General features: G+C 51.7%; 3 protein-coding genes across 14 annotated transcripts in view; 2 read left to right on the top strand and 1 right to left on the bottom strand.

Moving 5' to 3' along the window:
• The first annotated feature begins 9,787 nt into the window (after positions 1 to 9,787).
• On the top strand, positions 9,788 to 14,780 carry APBB3 (amyloid beta precursor protein binding family B member 3). The gene is made up of 13 exons (XM_030459332.1): positions 9,788 to 9,856; positions 10,811 to 11,001; positions 11,291 to 11,367; positions 11,944 to 12,001; positions 12,121 to 12,261; positions 12,645 to 12,772; positions 12,892 to 12,897; positions 12,982 to 13,096; positions 13,183 to 13,270; positions 13,413 to 13,496; positions 13,630 to 13,745; positions 13,890 to 14,072; positions 14,556 to 14,780. The coding sequence occupies exons 1-13, from the start codon at positions 9,808 to 9,810 to the stop codon at positions 14,778 to 14,780; spliced, it is 1,461 nt and encodes a 486-aa protein (XP_030315192.1). The 5' UTR covers positions 9,788 to 9,807.
• Positions 14,781 to 14,884: 104 nt separating this feature from the next.
• On the top strand, positions 14,885 to 16,841 carry SRA1 (steroid receptor RNA activator 1). The gene is made up of 5 exons (XM_030459333.1): positions 14,885 to 14,973; positions 15,295 to 15,420; positions 15,845 to 16,068; positions 16,193 to 16,301; positions 16,450 to 16,841. Exons 1-5 carry the CDS (start codon positions 14,949 to 14,951, stop codon positions 16,644 to 16,646), a joined length of 681 nt encoding a protein of 226 aa, XP_030315193.1. The 5' UTR covers positions 14,885 to 14,948; the 3' UTR covers positions 16,647 to 16,841.
• Positions 16,842 to 17,951: 1,110 nt separating this feature from the next.
• LOC103534782 (ankyrin repeat and KH domain-containing protein 1) overlaps positions 17,952 to 24,761 on the bottom strand; it is a 118,055-nt gene continuing 111,245 nt past the window's right edge. For 4 of the 12 annotated variants that reach the window (XM_030459438.1, XM_030459443.1, XM_030459445.1 and 1 more), the window contains 5 exons: positions 24,505 to 24,759; positions 22,915 to 23,090; positions 21,617 to 21,781; positions 21,126 to 21,172; positions 17,952 to 18,121 (listed from right to left, as the gene is read on the bottom strand). In XM_030459438.1, the coding sequence (XP_030315298.1) occupies positions 17,968 to 18,121; positions 21,126 to 21,172; positions 21,617 to 21,781; positions 22,915 to 23,090; positions 24,505 to 24,759 (797 nt within the window). In that variant the 3' untranslated portion in view covers positions 17,952 to 17,967. Of the gene's footprint in view, positions 18,122 to 20,180; positions 21,173 to 21,616; positions 21,782 to 22,914; positions 23,091 to 24,504; positions 24,760 to 24,761 lie in introns of those variants that run through there. The other 8 variants (XM_030459439.1, XM_030459447.1, XM_030459442.1 and 5 more) reach the window with 6 other exon arrangements.

Raw genomic sequence — 24,761 nt, 5'->3', positions numbered from 1 at the left:
GACACAGTGATATCAGAGAGTTAACTCTTAACCTCACGAGATAAATAAAACTATTCAATTAATTACACTGAACTGCCTGAGACAGTAGAAGGGGTAAGAGCCAAAGGTCTGAAGCAGTTGTTACACCCAGTAGAATGCCCATCAAACCAACAAGGACAGACTTGCTTATAAACCAGAGAAAAGAATTGTTTGGTTTTTTTATATACCTGCTATACAACTTCTTTACAAACACTTACAATAAAGGATCATACTTGTTTAATACCTGAAGCAAACAAACAAAAACACCTCTAACAAACAGCCTATGTAAATCAAGTATCAATTCATTGGGGCCAAAAAAAACCCAAAACCCAAACCCCACCCCAAAGGACTCAGCCCCCATACCCTCATCTCAATAGCTGTTACAGGAGAGACATTTTTAATATTTGGTGAGCTTGTTAGAACTTTCTCAACACTCAGACAAGCACTGATGTGTCAACAGCACCCAGCAGGAATGGAATGCTCCTTAGTTTCCACTTATCAAATCAATTGCCTTCCCCTAGAACACCCACAGTTAAATCCTGAGGAATTCCCACCTGGATGGTGCCCACTCACCTCTGGGCTGTGACGCTTTCAGTCCATGGGGCAGCACCATCTTTCAGCAGACAAACCCCACATGTTTCCCATTAATCAATAAGCCAATGACTGACTAATTCATTCCTGATGTTGAGCAAACATTCATGGCTCTAATCCAAGGAAACCAAACCCCTGGCTATTTGTTTGGGAGCCTTCCAATTAGTGCAGTGCAGCCCATTAGTTCAGCCCAGTGCAGGCAATAGCCAGGAGATCATCCCAAAGAGAGAAGAGTTCAGGCAGGCAATGAGTGTGGCACCCACTGCATTTTTTCCTATGTTAACACCATGCTGCAACAACTCAGAGCATCTGAGCACTGCTCACAGGGCTGCTGGAGGGAATTTAACTGGACAGCTGTCCCACCTTAACTTCTGTCCCATAAAGAACTCCACTGAGCCAATGTTCCCTCCATAGAACAGACAAAGTCACTTCAAAATGAGAAGTTCAAGGTCAGGAAAGATCACAACAGCATTAAAGGTGCTTGGTGATATCACAGCTTGCCAGAACTAAGTTCCTAGGAATAACACCAGCATACAATATATATATATAAATTGTACATATACAACTTATAACAGTAAGTTATTATACAACTTACTAATAAGCTCTATAACTGAGTCTTTAGAACAAACTCTTTTCCCAGATATGCACTAGTATCCTAGATATACATTTCTTCAAACTCACCTTTGCTGACAAGTTATTTAGCAGCAAAAGTTTTTTAAAGCAGGTTTCTGTTGTCTTGCTTACACCCTGTGAGACCATTTTAAGGTAATTTTTTAATTGTTAAGATCTACTGTTTCATGTGTCCCATCACCACAGCCTTAGACAGACTTTGTGAGTCCCTTTGGAACTTGGGTTGTCTTTTATCATCAAAAGCAAATGCTGCTTTATAAACGTGTGCATAAAATATTTCATTTCCCTCCCATGAAAGTTTGCAGTCTCAGAACTGCAAATTGAGAAGTGGTTTGCAAAACACTGCCCTGGTCTTATTTTCAAAACTATAGCAAGTATTTCACTGAGCACCACACACACAAATAGGTGGGATGAATGCAATAGTTATACTGAGAAATTAATTCAGAACCTGAGCTGTTTATCTTGCTTCAAAATTCATCTGCACAGAGGTACTTCGTGCTTTTATGTAGCAGGAGGAGCCTTTCTTGCTCCTGAGGCTCGACGAGCTGCTGACCTCTCCATTGCCTCGCACCAGAGCGAGCTGACTCTGTGGGTGTGTGTCCCACCTTTATTGGCCCCCTGGTAATAAGGAGCCTGCCCTAACCAGGCACAGGTGGACTCACACCCACTCTTTGGCAACTCAAGGCACCTGGTTTATCTTGTTTCTCTACACTTGTACCTTGCTTTGTACTAGGAGTCACAGACTAGAATCAAGAGAAGGCAAGGAAAAGGTTTTTCTGCTATGTTTATACATCTAACTTCAATTTAGAGTACAGAAATCCACACTAGTTTAAAGCAAGCCAGTTCATGCAGGAGAGCAGTCTGGCTGTAGCAAGACATTAATGAATAAATCAGCTCATAAAGACTTCTACACTACTGTATTAAAACTATTTCTGGTATCCAGTGAAATTCTTTCAAGTTAGCTTGGATGCAATATACAAAAAAGGACATCTTGCTAGTATTTATCAAAATTATTCTGGAAACCTACAGAGAAAAATGAGGAGGGAGCAGTATATATAATGTTTTTTTTTTCCTCTAGTGTAATGTCTTTAATTCTAAAAGATGATTATATTAATCCTTATTTTTTAAAAAAAGCAAAGCACAAAAAGCAAACCATGTTAACATGACCCTGTATCTATGTAACAACAAACACAAACCAGATTCATCATTCTATAACAAATTACTTGATTCCTTAGTCTCATGGCAACGTTTACCCTTTTAACTCTTTATCTCCTTTTTTAAAGCTACAGAGGGGGGAGAAGGGTAAAAAGGGTAAAAAATTGAATGAAGATTTCTTTTAAAAAACCTCCAATTATTTCTATTCCCTTTAGCCAGGACGGGGGGAGGGAAACCTCCTTTCAGACAGCACTGATGCTGCACAGTCCTGGTTTGAGCTGAGAGCAGCATCCCAGAAGGAAGGAATCCCTGCCCTGCTTCCAGCTCCACCTCATCACCTTAAAATCCCTCTCACAGCCCCCACATTCTCCTGTTCCTCCCTGGCACCTGCCACCCACCACCCATCCTGCCCCGGAGCAGCTCCGAAGGGAGATTTGGGTGCTCAGGGCTCAGAAGGAGCTTGGAGGAAAAAAACCTGGAGGAGAAAAGGGGCTGAGCGCTGGGGATGCTCCGGTTCGCAAACCTCGAGTGGCACCAAGTGGCGAGCAGCTGAATTTCCGTCTTATTCTGGTTTTTAATCTCACTACAAGCCACATCTGGGAGTTAAAATACAGAAGCTCGGTTTTACTGGAGAGTCCGGGGTTATTAGAAAGGCAGCTGAATCCTCAAAAATACAAAAACTAACAAGGGGGAGAGAAACAGGTTCTGGTTTGCTCTGACCATTAAACTGGGACAATTGCCACCCTCTTCCTTAGAATGTTTTGCACGTTGCCACTTCTCTAAACTGAGACAACTACCACCCTTTTCCTTAAAATGCTTTGCACGTTGTCACTTCTCTTAGCAGCTTAAGAACAATAAAAAAAAAAAAAAAAAAAAAAAAAAAAAAAAAAAAAAAAAAAATCAAACTAGCAAACCAACTAATAACACCGTGTGCCTTCAAAGATGATGTCAGGAAAAGCCTTGTCCCCTGTGGTTTGTCATCATAACTACAAAATTCATCCCAATCCTTTTCTCAACAATACACGAGGCTCTTAATCAAACCTGGAAGAACAGAAGAGGAGGACAGGTGTCTAAATCTGGGTATAAAGAAAAAAGAAATGGAAAAAAAAAAAAAAAAAAGTAGTAAACCTCCTCTCATACACACTCACATCCACTCCTCATTCCTGTGCTGGGATTCTCAATAATAAAAGAAGCCTTACAGCTATTTCAGGGGCACCAGTGCATTATTTCATGGAAAATGATTGTTTCACCATGCATTTGTACTGGCTAACATGTAAGAGGAGCTATTCCTTACCCAGGCATCTGACAGAAGGGTTCATTCAATCTGAACAGAGTGTTTGAAGTTAAACATTGGTTGGGTACTTTGGCCAAGTTTTTCAAGCAGTGAAAGTCAATTCCAGTGTTTGCCCAACAGAACCCAAAGGTTGAGAATAGAAAATTCATTGCTGTTGGAACAAAAACTAAAGCCAAAGTAGACAGAATATTCTCTCAAATCTGAAAACAGTATCATGATCATATCCTTTGAGAGAGATGAGCAGCAGGTGCCTTTTGAGGTGTGTGTAATCAAAAAACCACAGCAACATCAGTTGTAGTTTATAAATTACTTCAGTATTTACAGACAAACAATTCTGGAGAAGTGAGGAACTGAGAGATGGGGCAGGTACACAACGAGTCCCAGGAGTGATGGGCAGCAGCTGGGATTTCACTTAAATAGCCTGAAAAAGGGCAAAGTCTCATAGCTCAAGCAGCAAACAGAATCCCTGAGGCTTTTGACCCCTTTCAGTTACATAGCCTATTAGTAACAAGGCCCAGCATAATCAGGTTTTTTTTTTTAATTCCATGTAGCAAGGTGCTGTCTTCATGTCAAAAATCTGATGTCATATCTGAGCTCTGTTTTTTACTACCCAAAACCACTGTCTGCTTTTTAAATTTAAATTCCAGGTCTGGTGGTTGCCTCTTCTCTGTGAAGATCCTGACCCCAAATTAATGCCTTGTCCATAAGCTCTATTTTTTGTTCTAATTTTAACAGATGGTAGAAATGTTGATCTACATATTAACAGGAACTCGTTTCTGATTCCAAAACAAGTGAAATGATCTTTGTATCTTTTCCCACTGGGAGGTAATTAATGGATATTTGCAAGCTGTCTGGAGATCCTCCAATAAGGGTTCTCTTTGTTTGTACTGGTCTGCATTTTTTGTTGGTTTTATTTGTTAGTGGGGTTTTTTTGGTTAGCTTTTTGTTGCTGTTTTTATATTGGTTAGTTTTGGTTTGTTTTGGTTTTTTTTTTTATTGTTGGGGGGTATTTGGTTGTTTGTTTTGATTTGTTTTTTAAGTCCTGTGTAATACTTGCAGCCTGTATTTAACAAAGCATTACACAAATTACTTATTTCTCATACCTCACTTCATTCTTTCAGACTTAAACTCAAGTTTCCCTGAACTAACAACATCTGATGCCCCACCACCACCTTACCTTTGTTTACTGTCCCAGACCAAACAGCTGCCTCTAAACTCAGAAATGGAGATTGTGGCTGCTGTGCTGAATCCCACTGCTTCTTCACCTCCCTCTATCCATCACCTCCAGCCCTTTAGCCAAGTTTCCTCCTGGCAAGAGTTTTAGGCTTCTACTGCTTGATTACCATGGTGTTAATCAATCATGTGGTAATCAATTACATGTGGTGCATTCATACAAAGCACAACTGATCCCAGTTTAGGAAACCCAGCTTCATAGTGATTGTTATTATGTGAACTTGTAATGGGGCTGTGCTGCCTGCAAAGACACATGGCTTTGCTGCCTAACAAGTGCCTTAGTTGCTTCTATTTTGGTCATTATAAACAATGAGGGGAAAAAATAAAGAGGAAAATTCCCTAGCACCCAGTTAGGTCACTATGGAGTCATTTTGTCTGTGCATGGCCAGCTGAGCTGCCTGGGAGAAGTGGGAACTCAAAACACTTTCCAGTAGCACTCACCTCTGGATATGGCCACTTGTGAGCAGTGGTTTGAGAATAAACCCCATACCTCCCAGTTTAACCTCCCAGTATCAGCTGTGCATGAGGGTACCCAGACACTGGCACAGCCCAGAGGATCTGAGCTGCTCCCTCCCTGCCAGTGCTCAGGGGCAGGACCTGAGCAACCTCCCTGGTGGGGATGATCTCTAAGGGATGATCTCTAAGGAATGATATCTAAGGTCCCTTCCAACCCCAACCATTCTGTGGTGACATGAATGTACTGAACGTGAGGAGCTGTTGATCCTGGGAACAAGGGTTGTTAATCCTGGGAACAAGGGATGTGGATGAATGGCAGATTGAAGTACCAACTGCCTTCTTAAACAAGAATGGTCAGAAAAGAGATCAGCTTTGTTGAATGAAACCCAAACTGCAGAGGGAATATTTAACCATATGAAGAGAAAATCCAGCTAAGCTACCACAGGAACCACAAGTGTCTTTATCACTTCTTCTTACACTCAAGTTTCTAACAGAATGATTTCTTTTAGTACCAGAAAGTACTAAATCATCAGTATCCTCCTATTCAGATTGCTTGATAGATAGGCCTTAATGATAATCAAGTGTTGGCACTTGGACTGAAGACAGCTAAAACTTGTGTTTGCTCAAGAGACCCCAAATCAAGGCCACACTTTTGCACAAAGTGGGGAAAAAACCAAAAAACAAAAAACACTGACACCAAAAAAACCCAAAAAAACCCCCAAACAAAAGACCATCTGAAAATAGCTTAGTGAGTTTGGTAATACTGACTGAGCAGAACAGAACAGTAATTCTCATTAAGTCTTTGATGATGACTTGAGGCCAGGCATGTTTATTTTGCCATATCTTTGCCTGCCTCCTATACTCCCAAGTCACATTTCCATGGTTCTCTTCTCCCAGAGGAACTGACAATTGCATTCTAAGACATTGCTTACAATCAAGACTGAGACATCTGTGTTACCTCTGCTATACTTATCCCACCTTTTGCATTAGCTTTAGATATTAACTGCTGTGCAAAAACAAACAAAAAAAAACAAACCCTGGATGATTTGCTAGAATCCACTTTGCAGGGTGATTCACAAGGCAAAGACCACAGGATATTAGAGCAGAAGGGCTCGTTTCAGTCACTGTTGTCACATATGGCCATGCTTGTTTGTTGTTTTTTTTTTTTTCAATTTGCTTTCAGAGAGCACTAAAACTGAAATATTAAAAATGCCACTAATCACCCTTCTTGAAAGAAAAGAATTGCCAGGAGTTTTTTTCTAAAAAAAAGTCCTTTGACTTGGCCTACTTCTGTCTAATCACTTGCTCCACTCTGCAAATGGATTTGGTCTCATACATAGTACTAATGATGACAGATGTTTTCCTGCAAACCCTAACATTCAAACTTCAGTTGATTATTATGAGTAATCTACAATTTCCTAATTTTCCTCCAATATGCACTATAGCTATTTTCCCCTCTTTTGCCTCATTAAAGCTAACTACCTTCCTCTCAGGCACACAAACCCAAACACCATCAGCAAGACAACCCAAAGAAAAGCAGACTATTTTCCTAAGACAGCAGAATTTCTTTGGAGGAGCTGAGTGTACTCCAACAGCTGATTTATGATGTTCCAGCATTACAGGCACTCATTGGACTTCTAAAAAGTCTTCTTTGGGCAGTCTCTGACAAAGAGAAGAGGAAGGTGGCCAGAGGTAGTTTAATGGACTTGTCTCCTGAAAAATCTAATGCAGAGTGACAATGTTTTGTTACTCAGAGTCCAATTTTAAAAGTTATTAAGATTTTAATAAGCTCACTAGATAGGAATGTTGGCTCTGACAACCTAATTTAGGCTCTCTGGCAGTTTCAGAGATGCTGCATTAACTGTTGGTGCTGGCCACTTTATTTAAACTCCTTACTTCAGCAGCCACAAACCAAAATAAACTCTTAAGAATAGCTGAAGTTAAAGGATTTTATAACAAGTGAAGGAATTGGCAATACAAAGCCAGAACCCTTAATGAATTTGTAAAGAGACCTGTGTTACACAGGACAGAAGGAACCAAGGAACAGCTTTTGTGAACAACTTTGGGGAATAAAACACCTTGGTTTTTCTTACTGCATGCAAAAACATCAAGTAGTATCAGGCAGACTATAATTCAGTTTAAGAAAATGTTAGGCTAAGATTTCTTATTTATAAAACTCAAAAAAACACAATCACTTTTCAGTCAGGACCCAGGAATAAAAATGTTGATCATTTAAATAATCAGAATGAGGAAGCAGCTGCAGCAACCTCGCAGTCCCAAGTCCTGCTCGTTTGGCCTCATTTGCCATATTCCCAAGGAGTACATAAAGTTAAGCAATAACCCACTTCACAGACTTGTTCAGACCCCTCAGAGCAGCCCTCTTTTTCCACTACAGTGGAAATACAAAATATCCAAAAATATTTCTTTTTTCCAATGCTAAGCACTTGCCTCTTCTTTGCTTAGCAGTGGGACTGTGTTTCTTATTTGACCCAGGAACACACACTTGTCCTCACACTCTCTAGACAAGAAAAAGGCCAGACATTAAAGTAACACACCACAGACCTCTGAAAGGGACACCCCAATTGTAGGGTTACACACAGGCATTAAAAAAAATCAGGACTTATGGTATGACAGACAACTGAGGCAGCAGCCCATCAGTTTCAGCCATGGGTGAATGGATTTTGCTTTAGCAGTAGCTGTGATTGGTGACCTGTGGGAACCAGGACACAGCCCATCCCTGGGTCTGCAGAAAAGCACTTGGGGAAACCTTGTCCAAGGTCTTCTTGCCTGTCCTGTACATGGCTGGTCCACCTGGGATACGGTTTTAGAGTCCCTAAAGGAACAATTGTCTTAAAACAGCCACCCTGTGTCCACAGGATGGACACTGTGGTTGGGTGGAAGCTTCCTAGACTCTCGTCTCCCAAGAGCATCCCCTCCCTCGGTGATCATCCTGATAAACTGGATCCTGTCCTGGCAAGGGGAGCCCTCTTTGGTGGCCACCGGGATAGGCAGGACACTGTCCTCACTCGGAAAGGGACAGGGACAGGCAAGCTGTCCCCTGAGCAGGCAGTGACATCTGGTGTGTGCCCCCTGTGAGGACACTAGAGAGGGAGCATGCACAGAAATAAGGGATAGTGCCCAGTTATCCCATCTGGAGAGGCCCGAGTGACTAATTCCTAGAACACTCCAAAATTCTACACTGAGTCTGTGCAAAATATTCCAAGCCTCCCCAAAAAAGGTGGGAGCCAGGTAGCATCAAAAAGGCACACTCAAAATGCCTGCCATCCGGGGACCACAGCTTCCTAACAGGATCATGGCTTGATCCAAAGGTGCTGATATCTTTTCTAGCTCCCCTTTTTTCTTTATCTTGCTTTCCTTGCTTCTAATCTCATCTGGGCACAGAAGGGTAACATAGATTCTAACTTTTTAAAGTTTTGCAACCCGTTGCATTGTTAAGTTTTGTTACTTGTTACCTGTTGTTTTGACAATTTCCTCAAGTTTTGCTAAATTGAAATCCATTGCTTTGGGAGCACCATCACCATTTCTAACTCTGCTAGTTGTAATCTGTTGGTTTGAGAGTAATATTGTGGTGTGTTTTTCACACACATTATAACCTTCCTCACTTGAAGTGAAGTTCTGTTTTGTACAAACCTCTTGGGTACTAATCCTAGTCTTAAGAGTACCAAGCAGAGAATTCCTGAACTAAATCTCTCCAAATGGGTTGTTAAAAGAGATTAATTGAGAAGGATTGGATCTAGCCACACCAAGGCTCCTCTCTGAAGGGGCTTGGAAAGCAAGGGGGGGCCATGCTGAATCTCTCTGGGTCGACCCCCATCTCTGGGAAACTCTGCCCATGCCCACTGTGTGGGATGTAACACTGTGCTGAAGCCTCACACTGGAGATGCAAAGCTCCCAGGCACTGGTGAGGTGGAAGGTGACCGGCGTGCACATTCCGTGCTGAGGAAAAGAGGAAAAGAGGCCGGACCGCAGGCGGAAGCAAATGGGAGGACCTGAGCACGCATGGAAGAGAACGAGCACGGAACAGGCGTGGATGGAGAGGAGTAATGGTGATCTTTGGCGGAAGGGATGGGAAGGGAGGCAGGCTAAGGGTGCGTGAAGGGGAAGGGAAGGGACAGAAGGGCACAGGGGGCTGGCACGGACCTGGTACCGCACTCAGAATCCTCCTGTCCTGCCCCTCAATGCCCCATTTGCTCCTCTGACAAACCGAAGGACATCATCACCCCTCCGGCCACCAAGCCTCCCCTTCTCCCTCCTGCCCCAGCCCCAGCCCCCCCGGTGTCCTAAGGCCTCTCCGCACCCCCCACTCCCCGGTACCTCCCCCCGGTCCCGCTCCGCCCCGGCCCGGCCCGGCCCCGCCCCTCCCTCCGCAGCCGTCACTGGGTCCGGGCCGGGGTGGCCGCGCCGGGGCCATGCTGGGCAAGGACTACATGCTGGCCATCGTCCTCGTCAACTGCGACGGTCAGCAGGGACGGCGAGCGGGGCAGCAGACCAGACCGGGCGAGGCGGGGGCCGGGAACGGGGCCGGAGCCGGGGGGGGGGAAGGCGAGGCCTGGCCCCGCGCTGGGTCCCCGAGAGCTGGGTCCGGGGGCGGGTTCCGGGCCGAGGCCGGGCCGGGAGCTGGGTTCAGAGGCGAATTCCGGGCCGAGGCCGAACCCGGGGAAGAGGAGTGGGGCTGGGTCCGGGGGCGCGTTCCGGGCCGGGTCGGCGGGAGGGAGGGAGCGGCGGTCTCGGCGCTGTCCGCGGTGCTGCAGGTGCCCCGCTGCGGCCCGAGGTGATGGCCCGGCCCGCCGGCGCCTCGCCGGGATCATCCTTGGGGGGCAGCACCACCGGGGTGCCCCGAGCCCTGTACATGTGGGGCTGCGTTCCCTGGGGCTGCACCGCGGACTCGTTCCCGTGAGCTGTCCGGATCGTGGCCCACGGGGAGGAAGGAAGCTGCAGTCAGTCCTCCAAGGGTGCTTCCCTCCTGCAGGCACCCAGGCACTAAGAAGTCTGTCCCCAGTTCTCCTTCCCCGGCCAAGCTGGGACTGAGCTGCTCCCGGGCACTCCGGGGTGTTGGCAGAGGGCTGGGGACCGCATCCTGGCAGCGGGAGCTCTGTGCTGGCAGCCCCACCCCGCAAGGCTCCTTTCCCAGCAGGCTCTGGCTGCCCGCACTCCGTGTCCCTGCCGGGGTCACCCCATCCCTCCAGGCGCCAGTCAGGGGCTGCTGCCGGGGCCGGTCACTTGCAGTGCCCTGAGTTTGCCACCACCGCAGCCTCTCTGGCCTCATGCCGAGCCTGCGCACCCGTGCGAGTCTCCTGGGCCCGGAGGCCACTGCAGGACCCTTTTCCTGCTGGATGGAGCTGCTTTGTTCTCAGGGTGCACTGCAGCTGGGGGACCCCCCTGCCTCTTGCCTCACACTCTCCCTCTGCACAGACAACCTCTGGAGTGACCAGAGCCTGGAGACAGACCCTGACCTCCCCCCGGGCTGGAGGAAAATCCATGACTCTTTGGGCACCTACTACTGGCACGTGCCAACGGGCACGACTCAGTGGCAGCATCCCACGTGCACCACCAGCCCAGGAGGGTACCTGGAGGCTGATGGAGAGGAGACACTCCAAGGAATGGTAGGGGGCGAGGGGGGTGAGGGCTGGTGTTGGTTCCCACTCCCTGTCAGAAGCCTGGTCTGGACTCCCCTTGGAGCAGGCCTGGCTCTGTCACTCCAAAGTCCTGCTCAGCTCATTCCTGTCCAAGCTTAAGCCCCCTGAAAGGCTCCAAGCAGGTCCCATGTTGGCCTCATCCTGGCTACATGAGATGTCACAAGCTGAGGCACTGCTGTCCTGGGAGGGAGAGCTGCTGCCTGGTGCTTCCTGATAGCCTCTCTTGCTGCCCTTACCTCTCTCCTCTTTCTCCCAGGACTTCCAGGCCACCATGGTGAAGCACTCAGGAAAAGACAGGCCCATTCCCAGCCCCATGGCTTCACTGTCTCGGAGGTAGGGCTGCCCATGTGCTCTGCTGGCTTCTGGGGCACTGTTGACCCTTGGTCACTGTAGTGAGACAGGACCAGGTGCCCTGAGTTATTGAGGAGTGGGTGTGGGTTCACCTGTGTCTGGCCTCCCTCCTGAGCATGTGCAGGAGCACGGGGCCAATAAGAGAGCAGCTGACACCCACAGAGACAGCTCTCACTCTTCAGTGAGGATTGAGAAGCCCACAGCTCAAGGAGCCCCAGGAGCAGGCAAGAAGGGGTAGATCCCGGAGCCCCAGGAACAGCCCTAGGACATCGTCCAGGAATGGGCTAAGCCCTGAGGCCTCAGGATCAGCCCTAGGAGCAAGAAGGGCTCTTCCCGCTTCAGTCACCAATGGCTGCTGGGCCCAAATGCCCCCCATCACCAAAGCAGCCTCACACACTGGAGTCAGCAGGACCCCAATACTGGTCATCCCGATGGGATGCTTCCCAGCTGGTGGCACAGGGGTCTGCCAGTGCCAGAGCATCCTGGCATTTCTCTGAGTGCCCCAGGTCCATGCTGATGAGTGGGAACTGTCCCCTCACCTGCCCCTTCCTGCTGCAGGACCTCACTGCCCTGGCACGGAGAGGACTTCCAGCAGACTGAAGAGCCTGGATCCAAGGTACTGCACCCAGGGGCTCCATGGCAGCTCCAGCATGGGTGGGCTGGGGCTGAGCACGGTGAGGGGTGTGGGGTGGGAATGGTGGTCCTGGCCAGGTGCTGAAACCTGTCTCTTCTCAGTGCTTTACTGTGCGCTCACTGGGCTGGGTGGAGATCCCCGAGGAGGACCTGGCACCTGGCAAGAGCAGCATCGCTGTCAACAACTGCATCCAGCAGCTCTCCAACAGCAAGGGCCAGGGCTCTGTGGAGAACTGGGGTGAGGTGAGAGCCTGGGACAAGTGCTGCCAGACAGGCTCCCACCCTGGGGCCACTGCTGATGCTGGCTGTCCCCACCAAGGGGGAGCATGCTTGGAGTGGGAGGCAGTGCCAGTGGCAGGGCCCAGTCTCTCCACACAGCCCATCCATGGGGTGTTCCGCAGTGTGAGGCAGGTGAGTCCAAGAGGCCTGTCCTTTGGGGGCTGTGCCAGGTGTGCCTGGACCCACGGCCAGTAATGGTACCTGGGTAGGGCTGTTGAGTGTGACAGGACTGTCCCCACACTTGGGTCTGAGCCAGCTGCAGGGACAGGGGTGTCCTTACACGGAGACTGGGTGCTCAGGGTACCAAGGACATCTGCAAGGCTGAGGGAGTTGCTGACTCTCTGCAGGGCCAGGACCTGGTGATGATCCTGAAGAAGGACACCATGAGCCTGGTGGATCCCCTTGACCGCAGCCTCATCCACCACCAGCCCATTCTCAACATCCGTGTCTGGGGTGTTGGCTGCAACCATGGCAGGTGCCGGGGCTGGGGCAGAGCCTGGGGCTGGGGGATGGCTCTGCCTGCTGTGGGGAGAAAGCACTCCAGCAGTTAACATGTCCCCCCTCCTCCCTCCCTTACTGCCACCGTGGCTGCAGGGACAGGTAAGGGAGCAAGGGGCTGGTGGGCAGCCTGGGGAATGGGGGCTGCTTCTGCCACCTCACATTGGGCTCTCCCTGGCCTTACAGAGACTTCGCCTTTGTGGCCAGTGACAAGGACACCTGCGTCCTCAAGTGTCACGTCTTCCATTGCAATGTGCCCGCCAAGGGCATCGCCAAAGCCCTGCACGAGATGTGCTCCAAGGTGGGATGCAGGGGTTCTGGGCAGTGTGGGCATGGGGCGGGGGTCTCGGGGGCAAGGGGAGGCACAGGGCTGCCTGTCTCTTACAGATCATGGCTGAGCGAGCCATAGCGAGCAGCAGGACATCACGGGACACTGTGCTGGAGCCCATCCCCAACGAGGACCTGCCACTGCAAGGTACTGTCCCCCCATTCCTACGGGCTGCTCCCCCTGCCCAGTCAGCAGGCAGAGCCCTTTGGCCTGCCTGGCTGTGACCCCGGGATCTCTGGGTACAAGGGGGGGGACATGGAGACCACCCCCACCTCTCCTTCTGTGGCAGTGGATGTTTTGGAAGCAGTGAGGCAGTCAATGCAGACATACGAGGCGCTGTACATCGGCAGCCTGCCCGTGCCCAGGGCCATGGGTAAGTGCTGGCCACACAGGGCCACCTGAGAGCCCACCAACACCGAGTAGCCTGGCAGCCGCGTCTGTCTTGGTGCCGGGTGTTCCCTGCCTGGGGGGCAGTGGTTGATGGGATGGGATCTTCTGCTCCCCAGGGATGGATGTGCTGAATGAGGCCATCGAGAAGCTGACGCAGGGCCCTGGGCGGGAACACTGGATGCCCTCCCTCATCCGTGTCTCTGACACGGCCATGAGGGTGCAGCCTGCACAGGTGGGGAGAGGGACGGGGACGGGGGGTCCCCTGCTGTCACTGAGCTGGAACAGGCACCCGCCGTTGGGACCTGAGTTGCCAGCAGGGGGGAACTGGTGTGGGTGGCAGGGTGGCCGGGGATGGATGCCCGTGGGGTTCCCACAGGAAGACGAGGAGGTGGCGCACATTTGGGAGTGCCAGGTGCGGTACGTGACGTTCCTGGGGGTGGGCCGGGATGCCCACACCTTCGCGCTCATCGTGGACACGGGACGGCACTTCCAGTGCACCGCCTTCTGGTGCGAGCCAGACGCCGGCACCATCTCGGAAGCGGTGCAGGCAGCCTGCATGGTGAGCAGGGGCTGGGCTTCTCCTGGTGTCCCCTAGCTTCCCCACAGAAGGCGAGGGCTGGGGACGGGAGACGGCAAAGGCAGGGGCCTGGGTCGGACACCTGACCCTGGGGATGGCGGCGGGGGCTGGAGGGAGTTGATCCCACGGTACCATGTCCGACTCCCAGGCGTGCTGTGCTGGGTTGGGTGTTGTGCCCCACCTCATTGTGTCTGACCCCCACGGTGATGCCGTGTCGCGTGTCACCCCACGACCCCTTCCTGTTGCACGTGACCCCCCGAGCACCCCGCCTTGCACCTGACACCGTGGAGATGCCATGCTGTGCCAAGCCCCACGGCCTTGCTGTGTCGTGCCCCTACCCCGTGTCCGTTCCACGTTGCGATTCACCCCCACGGCCACACGGTGTCATGTCGCACCCCACGGCCGTGCCAGGCTGTGTCTTACCCAGCGGCGGTGCTACCCCACGGCCACGCTCTGTCCCCACAGGTGCAGTACCAGAAGTGCCTGGTGGCCGCTGCACCGGGGGCTAAGACAAAGGCTCCGCCGGGCCGGGGCCGAGCCGGGGCGGCCGCCTCGGGGGATGCTGCCGTCGGGGGGGCGAAGGCGAGCGTGGGCAGCGGCGGAGCGGCGGGGGCTGGAGCCCGCAAGCGGGGCCTCTTCTCCTTCCTGGAGACCTTCCGGCTCCGGCGGGCTCTCCTCCACACTCCATAGCAGCCCGGGACGGGGGACGGGGCGGGGGCCAGAACCCAGAGGCCCCCGCCCCGCCCCCCGCCCCCCGTCCCGTCCCCCGGCGGGGCGGGACCCGGGGCTCCCCCGCCCCCCCCGCCGCGTCCCGTCCCCCACGGGCGGAAGGGGCCGGGCCCGGCGTGACGTGGCGGGATGGCGGAGCTCTACGTGAAGCCGGGTGAGGGGGCGCCGTGGGAGCTTCCGGTGCGGGGGGACCTTGGATGAGGCTCCTGGGGGGAGCCCCGGGACGGAGGATCATGGTGGGGTGGGGGCTCCGTGTGGGATACCCCAGGGAAGCCGTGACCGGGTGGGGAGGGGGCGGGCCCGGGTCCCTGTCCCGGTGGGGGGAGGCTTGGGAGGCTCCGGGGGGTCGTGTCCGGTGTGGGCAGTCCCGGACAGACCGTGTGTGGGGAGGGGGCGGCCATCCTCGGGCAGGGGCTCTCTGGGGGCGGGTGCCCGTGGTTCTCCCCGGTTCTCATTGTGCCCTTTGCTGCCGCAGGGAACCAGGAGCGTGGCTGGAACGACCCTCCCCAGTTCTCCTACGGGCTGCAGGCGCAGGCCGGGGATCCCAAGCGAATCCCGCTCACCCGCCGGGCCCCCCCTCCGCCCACGGGAGCTCCCCCAGGTCAGCACCCGCAAAGCCCCCGGTTCACCCACCCGGATTCCACCTGCCCGTCCGGGGCTGCTCCCGCGGAGCCGGGCTCCAGCGCTGTCCCCAGGCCTGAGGCTCCGCAGGGGCCTCTCCCGCTCCATTCCCTGTCCTGGTCCTTCTGTCTGCTTGGATGCCGTGGGAATTCCACGCCCGGCTCGGTGTGGAGCCTGGTTCCTTCTGCTCCCTGGCGGTGTAGGAGCGGTGCTGGTGGCACCTGTCCCTGCTCCGGGCTCTGAGGTGCTGATGCCGGGCAGTGCCAGCCCTGGAGCAGCACGGGCAGGGGGCTGGAGACCCCCGCTTCCTGCTGGGCCGGTTCGATGGGGGTGATGAGCTTTTAGCTCCCAGCTGCGGGCTGGGTTGTGCTGACGGGGCTCTGTGTGCTGCCTCTTCCCTGCAGGTGCTCCTCCAGACCCGGCCGTTGCCCCTTCTGCCTCCGCTTCCAGCCCAGCGCCTCCTCCCCGGGCGCTGGGACCACCCCCCTTGGGGTCCATCAGCCCTGCCCCGCGGGCAGAGAGCAGGGGGCCGAGTGCTGCAGCCTGCCCGGAGGAATGCAGCCTGCCTGCCCATGCCGTCCTCGGCCCGCTCAGAGAAGCCCTCGACTCCTGCCGCCCCTCGGTGTCGGTGAGGCCCCGGAAACCCCTCCCTCAGCCCTGTCCCACGCACTGCAGACAGGCAGGGACTGCCCTGGGGGTTCCTCGGAGCTGGTGGGACACGGGTCCCCCCTCCAGCTCATCTCTGCTTTCAGAAACAAGTGTGTGATGACATCGGGCGGCGGCTGACCGTGCTGGAGGATGCATGGGCTCAGGGAAAGCTGTCAGCCCCGGTGAGAAAGGGGATGAGCCTCCTGGTGCAAGGTGAGGGGCAAGCACCAGGGCCCCAGGCAGGGGGCACCTCTGGGAAGGCTGACCCCCTGCCTCTGACAGCTTCCCGGGAAGGCTGACCCCATGCCTCTGTCAGCTTCCCGGGAAGGCTGACCTCTGACAGCTTCCCCTTTCCTGGCAGAGCTTCAGCAGCAGCACTGGGATGCAGCTGATGAGATCCACCGCTCACTCATGGTGGATCATGTGAACGAGGTGAGCCAGTGGCTGGTGGGTGTCAAGCGTCTGATTGCTGAGACCAGGAGCCTGCCTGCTGCGGAGCTGCCTGCGGAGACACAGGATGGCAGCGCTAAGCCTCCGGACGGCCAGAAGGATTCCTGATGTTAGGGGCAGGGCTGCAGACTGTGAGCACCTTACCCAGGGCCACCAGCAGAAGGGAACCCCCTCTGCCTCCCAGTCCTCGCCCAGGAAAATGAGATTTTAATCACTGTAACATTTTAGTGGCGATTCACTACATGATGTTTAATAAACAGCACTAACCTGCCCCTCGCCATAGCCTGCCCTGGGGTTCTGGCAGTAGGTGGATTCTGGTTCTCTGAAGCAGCAGGAGGCAGCTGGTTTCAGGCTTGACCAAGGGGCTCTTGCCTGGGCAAGGTGTTCCCAGCCCACAAGAGATGAAGGGAAAGTGCAGCACCCCAGCATCACCCAGTGGGAGTGGGCAGCAATGCATGTACTGTACTGGTTGGCAATGCCTGCTACCCCCAGCCTTGCCTTTCACTGACTGTGCGGTGAACTCCAGCAGCAGGCACATGGCTGCTTAAGTTCTGGGCTGGCTGGGGAAGCTGGCCTGCAGCTAGACCAGGCCTGCCTGGCACAGCCAGGGTTTGTGTTGCAGCTACAGCCCATGCTTCTATCTGGGCTCCTGCCCATCCTGGCACAGCTCAGACCCAAGAGACCTGGGTGGCTGGGGACAGAGAAACATCACAGTGCTAGTGATGACAATCAGGCCAGGTAAGCCCAGGGTATAGATGTTTATCCTGGACAGCAAGCAGACAGCATTGTGCTGCTCCCCACATCACACCTGCAGGAAGACCTCACAGCTGTCCCCACCACAGCTGGGACAGGCTGCACTGTAGCACTCAGACCCTGGGAGCAGACACCGAGGCCCTGGCATTCAGCACCCCCATCCTGCAGTCTCAGTGCAAGAGGAAATGATCCTCAGTACTCCCAAAGGGCTCCTGGTGGTGCTCAGCTCCTTTTCACTCTGCAAGTTAGCCCCAACACAAAGATGCACCAGGTCAGCTCGGGTTTCATGGTGTTTATTGATCAAGCATGAGCTCCTAGGCAATTGCACCAGCCAGTTGTGCTAGAGCCTGAGGTGTCACACATCCATCCCCAGCATCAGAGAGGGCTGCAGCCAGCTGGTCATGATGCCAGCACCTCCTCGAGGCCCAGGAACAGGCCCAGTCATGGCCTGGAGACGGGGACCTGGAAACTCAGATGTCCATCTCAAACTGGTCTTGATCTGCAAGGGTATGGAGGGACACAGGGCCAAGGTTAGGAGGGGATTTGCCTTTGGAGAAGCATGCAGGCAAACTAAGCTGGAACTGGGGCTGAGCAGGAACCTCCCCTTGCCCTTCTGGGCGGGCAGGAGCCAAGGGCTGCATGCCTGGGCTGCTCACCTGGCATGGCTTCTTCACTCTCATTCTGCTCCTTGAGCTCCTCCAGCTTGACGAGGCTGGACTGGGCCAGGGATGTGACACCGGGGATCTGGGGCAGGCAGCAGGGAGGGGTCCTGGCCACGGGCGAGTTCTTGCACTCCAGCAGGAACTTGCGGTCGTAGATGATGCGGGTACCTGGCAAAAGCAGGGAGCTGTCAGGCACTGCCTGCCTGCCCCCTCCTCCAAGCACCACTGCCAGGGCCTGGAGCAGGGGGGGAGACCCAGTGCTTGGACAGGCTCAGCAACACACCTGGCTCTGGAGCCACCGTGGGGCTTCCCACGTGGCAGACTGACACCTACCCTGCCCAGCAGCTCTTCCCCATGCTGTTCCTCTCCCTCTGAGGCTCCTGGAGCTCTGCCAGGGCACAGCATGGAGGCTCTGTCCTCCACACGAGTGCCCCTGGGTGCTGCCTGGCAGGCAGGGCCAGCCCTGGGCACAGCCTGAGCCCAGTGGCTGGGCAGGTCTCCAGCACACCCTGCCCAGAGGTGGCTGGCATAGGGGTGGCTGCCTGCAGCTCTCTTAACACTCAAGGCTGGGTGACCCCTCTGTTGGCATCATGGTGAGCTGTACCTGGGGACCCATCCCCATCAGCTCAGCCCACTGGCCACCCTGCTGTGCCTTGCAGGACAAGGTGCCAGAGGTTCCAGGGACACCTCTGGTAGGTGAGCCCAGTGTCCACCCAGGGCCAAGTTCTGTCCCTCCCTGCACCCCAGCAACCAACCTCCAAGGCTGCACCAGACACTTTCTGCCCTGCCCCAGCTCAGGCCTTTCCCCCTGCCCAGCTGTCACCACAGCCCAGCAGTGCTGGGCCCAGAGCACCTGGACAGGCTGGGCCCTTTCTGACACCACAACCACATCACACACCCTGCGCCAGCACCCAGCTCCCAGCCCCAGATAAGCTTATCAGGGCACACAATGGAGCCTGCAGCTCAACTGCAACATGCCCAGCTCAGGACAGAACACACACATTGCCCTGAGCACAGACAGCAAAGAAAAGGATCTACTCAACAGCCAAACCAGGGGCTCTGCGGGGAGTCAGAAGGGGGACAGAAGGGCAGCCTCGGGACACTCTGGACAGAGCTGTGCCACCCAGTACCTTTCCCCAGGACTGGTGGGAGCAGACTTTGTCCTGAGCCTCCCTCAGCTCCAGCCAGCAGTGCCCAGACATCACCCATCTCCCTGGGGCAAGTGCTGCACCCAGCCCCCCCCAGCAGCACTGCAGAGCCCACACCCCAACCACAGGACAGCAGTGGCCCTAACTTCTATCAGGATCTTTCTACAAAGGTTTGGGGGTCCCTGTTCCCCTCCACCTCTGGGCTGCCAGCACAGCTACCATACCGTGGGCCTGCCTGGATCTGCTGCCCAGAGAAGCTGCCCATGTCCCCAGGAACCAAGCTGCAAACTGGAGAGCCCCAGAAGGATGGAGCTGCTTCCATCAGGCAGAGATAGGGCGGCTGAGGCCACTGTTCTGTTCAAGGGACAACCCTGTCCCATTGCTGGTTCTTACCCCCTGGTGTGGTGGAGTAGATGGTGCCACCTGGTGTAGAGCTGTAGCCCTCTGGCATGGGGGGATGTTGGGCCCCCGGGATGGGGCAGGAGGAGCTGGTGGTGCCTGCTGTGGCCATGGAGCCTCTGTGGGTGGGGCCTTAGGTCCCTCCCCCTTGGACTCACCCCAAGCACAAACACTATTGCCTTACAATCCCATGTTTTCAACACAATTACTGATGACACGAGTGTTTTCTCTGTTGCCGATGGCTCTATCAGCAACAGTTCAATGATTTTTGCATTTCCTCCTCAAATACTAGGAAAAATACCTGAATATAGCATCCAGTACCATTTCTGAGGTTTATTTTGCCTGCAATACTTGCATACTGCTTGTTCACTTTGGGTTTTCAGCACCCATTCCTCCTGCTTTTCCTGGGGAAACTCTGCTGCTGAATGTAAGGATGTATCTGGAGAAAGTGGAGGAAGCCTGCATCTGGTCTGAGAAACCACCAAAAGTGGTCCATTAGATTGGACACTACATGCACTGTAGTTACTTGCTTAAGAAATGGACCAAGAACTTCTTCACCAGGGTAGAGAATGGACATTCACCTTAAGCAGTATGAAAAAAATGCCCTTCTCCCTCACAGAAAGGACTTGAGGAGCTCTTACCAGATTTAAAAGGTTACAAGAAGCTTAACACTGAATATATTGAATTTTTCTCTACTGGGATGTGGTCACTGCTTTCCTAAGATCTTCTAGGCATTTGGTCACAGTGAGTCAGGTGAGAAACCCTGTATTTACCTGCAAGATGCCTGATTACCTTCTGCAAATTAAGATGCCATCAGCTGCCATGTTGCCAACCCAGCCCTTACTTCCAGCCCCTGAACAATATCTGATTTCTCAGGCATCCCACCCAGAGAAACAGAAAGCTAGAAGCAGCAGAACTAACCCAGGAAGAAAAAATAATGCACAGGTATTTTCACACACACAAAACAATAAAAGGCTAACAACTGGCAGGGGGAAGGACTCAGGAGAGCTTATACTGCAATCAATTGTGGATCAAAACCCTTCCCCAAACCCTGACTGCATCCACATGCTAATTATGTGACACTGAACACATAATTATGTGATCACAGGGCACAGAAGCAGCTCCTGAAGCCAAGATTCAGCCTCTTTCAAAATTCTCACACACAACCTATAAATACTGTTTGCCTTTTATTGAATGTTCAGGTAAATATTTCACATTAATACAGGCTACATAAAGTAGAGCCACTATATGACATGAAATTGACTCAGCTTTTCCTTTTAAGTATGTAAACAATTATACATGTAATTACCACCCTAAAAGGTTGAAATCATGTAATCAGCTAGTTCTCTGCTGCATACAAGGAGCGTTCAGTACTGTTTAGCCAAAAGCACTAGTTTAGTCTGATTTTTAAGTTCCAAATGGCTTAACTAACTGGTGAACAGAATCAGTTTGTATAGCTAAATCAATTTGTTCTTATACAATGGGCAATCAAGTTTCCATTGTTCCAGCCCACAGAAAATACGTTTAGTTAGGCACATTTAAAAAATCCCCAAGGTTCTTCAGGACCACAAAGATTCCCAAACAAGGCTAAAAAAGGATAGACCCCCTTAAATCAGTTGACGTACTTGAGATGCATGTTTCCAATGTGAGGTGCCCAGGTGCCAGGCCAAATCTACAGCAAGAAATAAAAAGACAAGGCTATTATGAAAACAAATAAAAGTTCCTTTAACAGAGCATTTAACCACTAGAGGGTAAGCTTAAGGCTTGCCTCTAGAAATCAAACCAGACTGTCCAAGCTCTGGCCAAGGTCTGACTGACAACCTGCAAGATGCTGAGTATGGATATTAACTCTCTCATTTAGAACAAAGTTGATTACCTGGCTAAACAGTCTTGAAATGCTAGTTACTTTACCTGGAAGGCTTAGTATGGATAGTACCATGTATTTTTATAAACACACACACACACACACTATAGGGGAAAAGTCATGCAAACAATCTCAGTTCTATCAAAGAAGTGAAAAATGTGTCACCTATCCAAAAATGAAAAAACCAAAACAAAGCACAGTATAGCAAAAAAATCTAAGTAAGCAAAGGTGGAAAAAAGGCAGCCACACTACCTGCTGAGCATCAGTACATTCTGTTGAGTTCTGGACCACTTTGATCATGGGATTCCAGGCGGGATCTGGAGTATGGAGCCCATTGAAGAGGGGGCCTCCTGGGCCATCTGCGAGCTGGGGGTGTGAGGGTATAAGGGTGCCACCATACATGGAAATTGGGAGACCCTGAGGGAGAGAGAAAAAGCATCGTTGGTGAAGAAGGCTGTGGTTGTGAAGGATGACTGTAGTACCACATCTGCCAAGGTGACAGGCAGCTCACACCTGTGTGTAATGTTTCCCTGCTGCCAAATATTTCAGCACTGCAAGGAAACAGGGCACCCTGCAGACACTGGCAGAGTATGGAGCACAGTGACTTTTCAGAATTGGAGATTCAAGTCAGTTTACCCATTTTTCTGAAATTACATCTCGCCAGTATGCAGCAATCTCTGCAAAGCACTTTCAGATGACCTCCATGAAGCCAGACACTGCAGCTGTAAACGTGATGTCAGTGTTCCCTCTGCTCACCTCTGCGGCATGTGATAACCTCAGTGCAGGCAGGACTGCAGCCAGGGGCTGTGTACAGCTCGAGCCTTCAAGATTCCAACTAGAAGATTTTCTGTAAATTACTAATGGCCATCTAAAATGGTGTTCCAGTTCAAAAAGAGCAAGTTTCTGAGTAGCTTTTTGAAATCAGAGATTTCTTTGCCATGTCTGAATGACTGCTGCGCTGAAATTTAGGAGATCCCAAAAGCACATGATACAGCTGTTTCTGAAACATGCTGTAAGCAGGTCTGCTGCTGTGCACATCATCCTGGACACTCCTCTGGAGGTGGCTGACCTGAGTCTGGTTGGCTGCATCTATCTGCCTAAAGCTGTTTGGCAGCACTGACATACAAGGCACAGACAAGTGGTCCCCTCATCCTGCCCTCTCCCCTTAAGAAAGGCATGGGATATTCACAGGCATGAATATCTGAAAGCATTGAAGTGAAATTTGATTGAACGAAATGAAAACATGCAACACTGAAAGCATTAAATCTTTGATCAGCCTGAAGAGCTGTGCAACAAAGGAAACATTGGAGAGTGACTGAGGCATTCAGCTGCTTGATGAAAGAACATCTGCAATCTACAAATTCTGGTTTTCTTTTAATGACAAGCCACCAGGCTTGGGCACCTTTCCCAGTCAGCACTGGGATGAAAGGAAGTTGGGGTCTAGGTGCAGCAAGCAATGGTAGAAGATATGCACACATACAGCATAAAGAAGCAGAACAGGAGATACAATTAAGAAAGCCCTCTTGTAGACTAAACTCTCTTTGACTTACTTTAGAAAAATCCACAAAACTATTTGGCATAGGTTGATGGAAAATATTTGAGGGAGCCACTATTCCAGAATCATCTCTCTCCATTGGCTGATGCTGAGAAAAAGTGCCTGGGTCTGAGAGCTGCTGATGCATTGGATGATTTCCCATGACAGGCTGAGACCAACCTGACAAGCCTTCTGGAGACAAGGAGATTGAAAATGGCTGGTTACAATTTATTGAAAATATCCTGAAGTAGAATTCAGCAGCTGCACACACCTACATACACCCAAAGGCTCCCAAAATCTCATAGCCACAGAGGTATCTTAGGGCTCTGCTCTGGGCAAAGACAGTTTTAGGCTGAAAACCCATCACAGACAATGCAAGCACTCAAGTCTTCCCTGCAGCACCAAAGCCTCTCCCAGGGAAGCTGCAGCAGGAAGCACTCTATAAGGCTGGGTACATGTACACATTCCTTCTCCTCCAGTTTCCCCATCCTCTCATATACCAAAGGAACACAGAAAAAAGTTCCACTTATGACAGAGGCAAAAAAAGGGGAAGAACAGAGACTAGTAAGGCCAGGGAAGTTCAGTCACATGTCATCTGCATATACATTTATCTTGATCCTTCAGACAAGTGTGGAGGTAATGGTGACAGAGCTAGTAACTACAAGTTACTAACTGCAAACAACTAAGATTCAATGAACCTCCAAGTATTGTCTGTGGGCACATACACACTTTTTTTGAAAAACCACAGCTAATGCCAAGACACTTAATCAAATTACAGAAGCATTCACTGAAAAATACAACAAATATAGGACTATTAAACATTTGTCTTTAAAGACACCAGTAGAAACACTTTACATCTCAAATGCTGCAGCTTCTCCCTTCCCCAAAAGCCAGAAACTACCAGGGAACTGAATGCAAAACTTTGGAAGTTGTTCTTTTGAAAGGAGGACTGCCTGGAACAGAAGTTACCCCATAACTCAAGAGTCATGAGGAAATCAGCATACACAGCTATGTATTTCTGGATGCACTAGCTGCACCACAAATAACATTTTAAAATGTTAATGGAAACATGTCTAGAAACTACTTGAATGGAGACAGCTGGCCTTTTAGCCAAGGGTCAGACTAGGAAACAACCCCCCTTAACAGATAAAAGTTGTTTACTTTTTAAATTCTGTATCATTCAACAGATTCAATGTGACATTGCAGAGGTGTTCTCAAGGTTTACAAGTGTATGCTGGCAGATAACCTAGGCTGGCTGTAAACCACAACCATTGGGAGACAAAAGCACATTGACAGAGCACTCTCCCACTGACACCAGGCTTCCCTCCAGGATGTAACACACCGAAGTTGATTACAGACTGTGGAACTTCATCCCTCCTTCCCACCTTCCTTCTCAGGGAACCCCAGACTGGTTTGGGTTGGAAGGGACCTTAAAGACCACCTAGTCCCAATCCTCTGCCATGGTCATGGACACCTCCCACTAAACCAGGTTGCTCAAAGCCCCATCCAACCTGCCCTGAGACACAGCCACAACTTCCCAGGTTTCAAGCGTAGGACTTGCAAAAGACCCTCTAAATTTCTTTAAACAACTGTACAAAAGACCTACCAGATACACTGTTAACTCCAAAGGACCAAATACCACTGTGACCCACAGGAGCTGTGAAGTTGGTTCCCAAGGGTGTAGGAGTGACAGCTCCTCCCTGTCGGATCCTGGCGAGCCTCTCTGTCCCGATGGGAGGGGGAACCTTGCGATCTTGGTTGGTGTTACCCGCTTTAGGCTGGCCCAGGTTAGAAGGTGCAGAAGCAGCTGAAAGGGGTGAAGATGATCCTGAGGAAACTGATGGAATAGGAGATTCACCTGCT

The sequence above is a fragment of the Calypte anna genome, chromosome 13, assembly GCF_003957555.1.
Source record: "Calypte anna isolate BGI_N300 chromosome 13, bCalAnn1_v1.p, whole genome shotgun sequence".
In the NCBI taxonomy this organism is placed as follows: domain Eukaryota; kingdom Metazoa; phylum Chordata; class Aves; order Apodiformes; family Trochilidae; genus Calypte; species Calypte anna.
This window is presented reverse-complemented; position numbering and strand designations above follow the sequence as displayed.

What these genes read in the sequence shown, in the direction of transcription:
- SRA1 (XM_030459333.1), top strand. Translation starts at nt 14,949, where the DNA reads ATGGCGGAGCTCTACGTGAAGCCGG. An exon ending in GGAGCTCTACGTGAAGCCGG is followed by an intron (nt 14,974 to 15,294) that starts GTGAGGGGGCGC and finishes TTGCTGCCGCAG; the next exon opens with GGAACCAGGAGCGTGGCTGG. An exon ending in GATGAGCCTCCTGGTGCAAG is followed by an intron (nt 16,302 to 16,449) that starts GTGAGGGGCAAG and finishes CTTTCCTGGCAG; the next exon opens with AGCTTCAGCAGCAGCACTGG.
- APBB3 (XM_030459332.1), top strand. Translation starts at nt 9,808, where the DNA reads ATGCTGGGCAAGGACTACATGCTGGCCATCGTCCTCGTCAACTGCGAC. An exon ending in CTGAAGAGCCTGGATCCAAG is followed by an intron (nt 12,002 to 12,120) that starts GTACTGCACCCA and finishes GTCTCTTCTCAG; the next exon opens with TGCTTTACTGTGCGCTCACT. An exon ending in CTGTGGAGAACTGGGGTGAG is followed by an intron (nt 12,262 to 12,644) that starts GTGAGAGCCTGG and finishes GACTCTCTGCAG; the next exon opens with GGCCAGGACCTGGTGATGAT.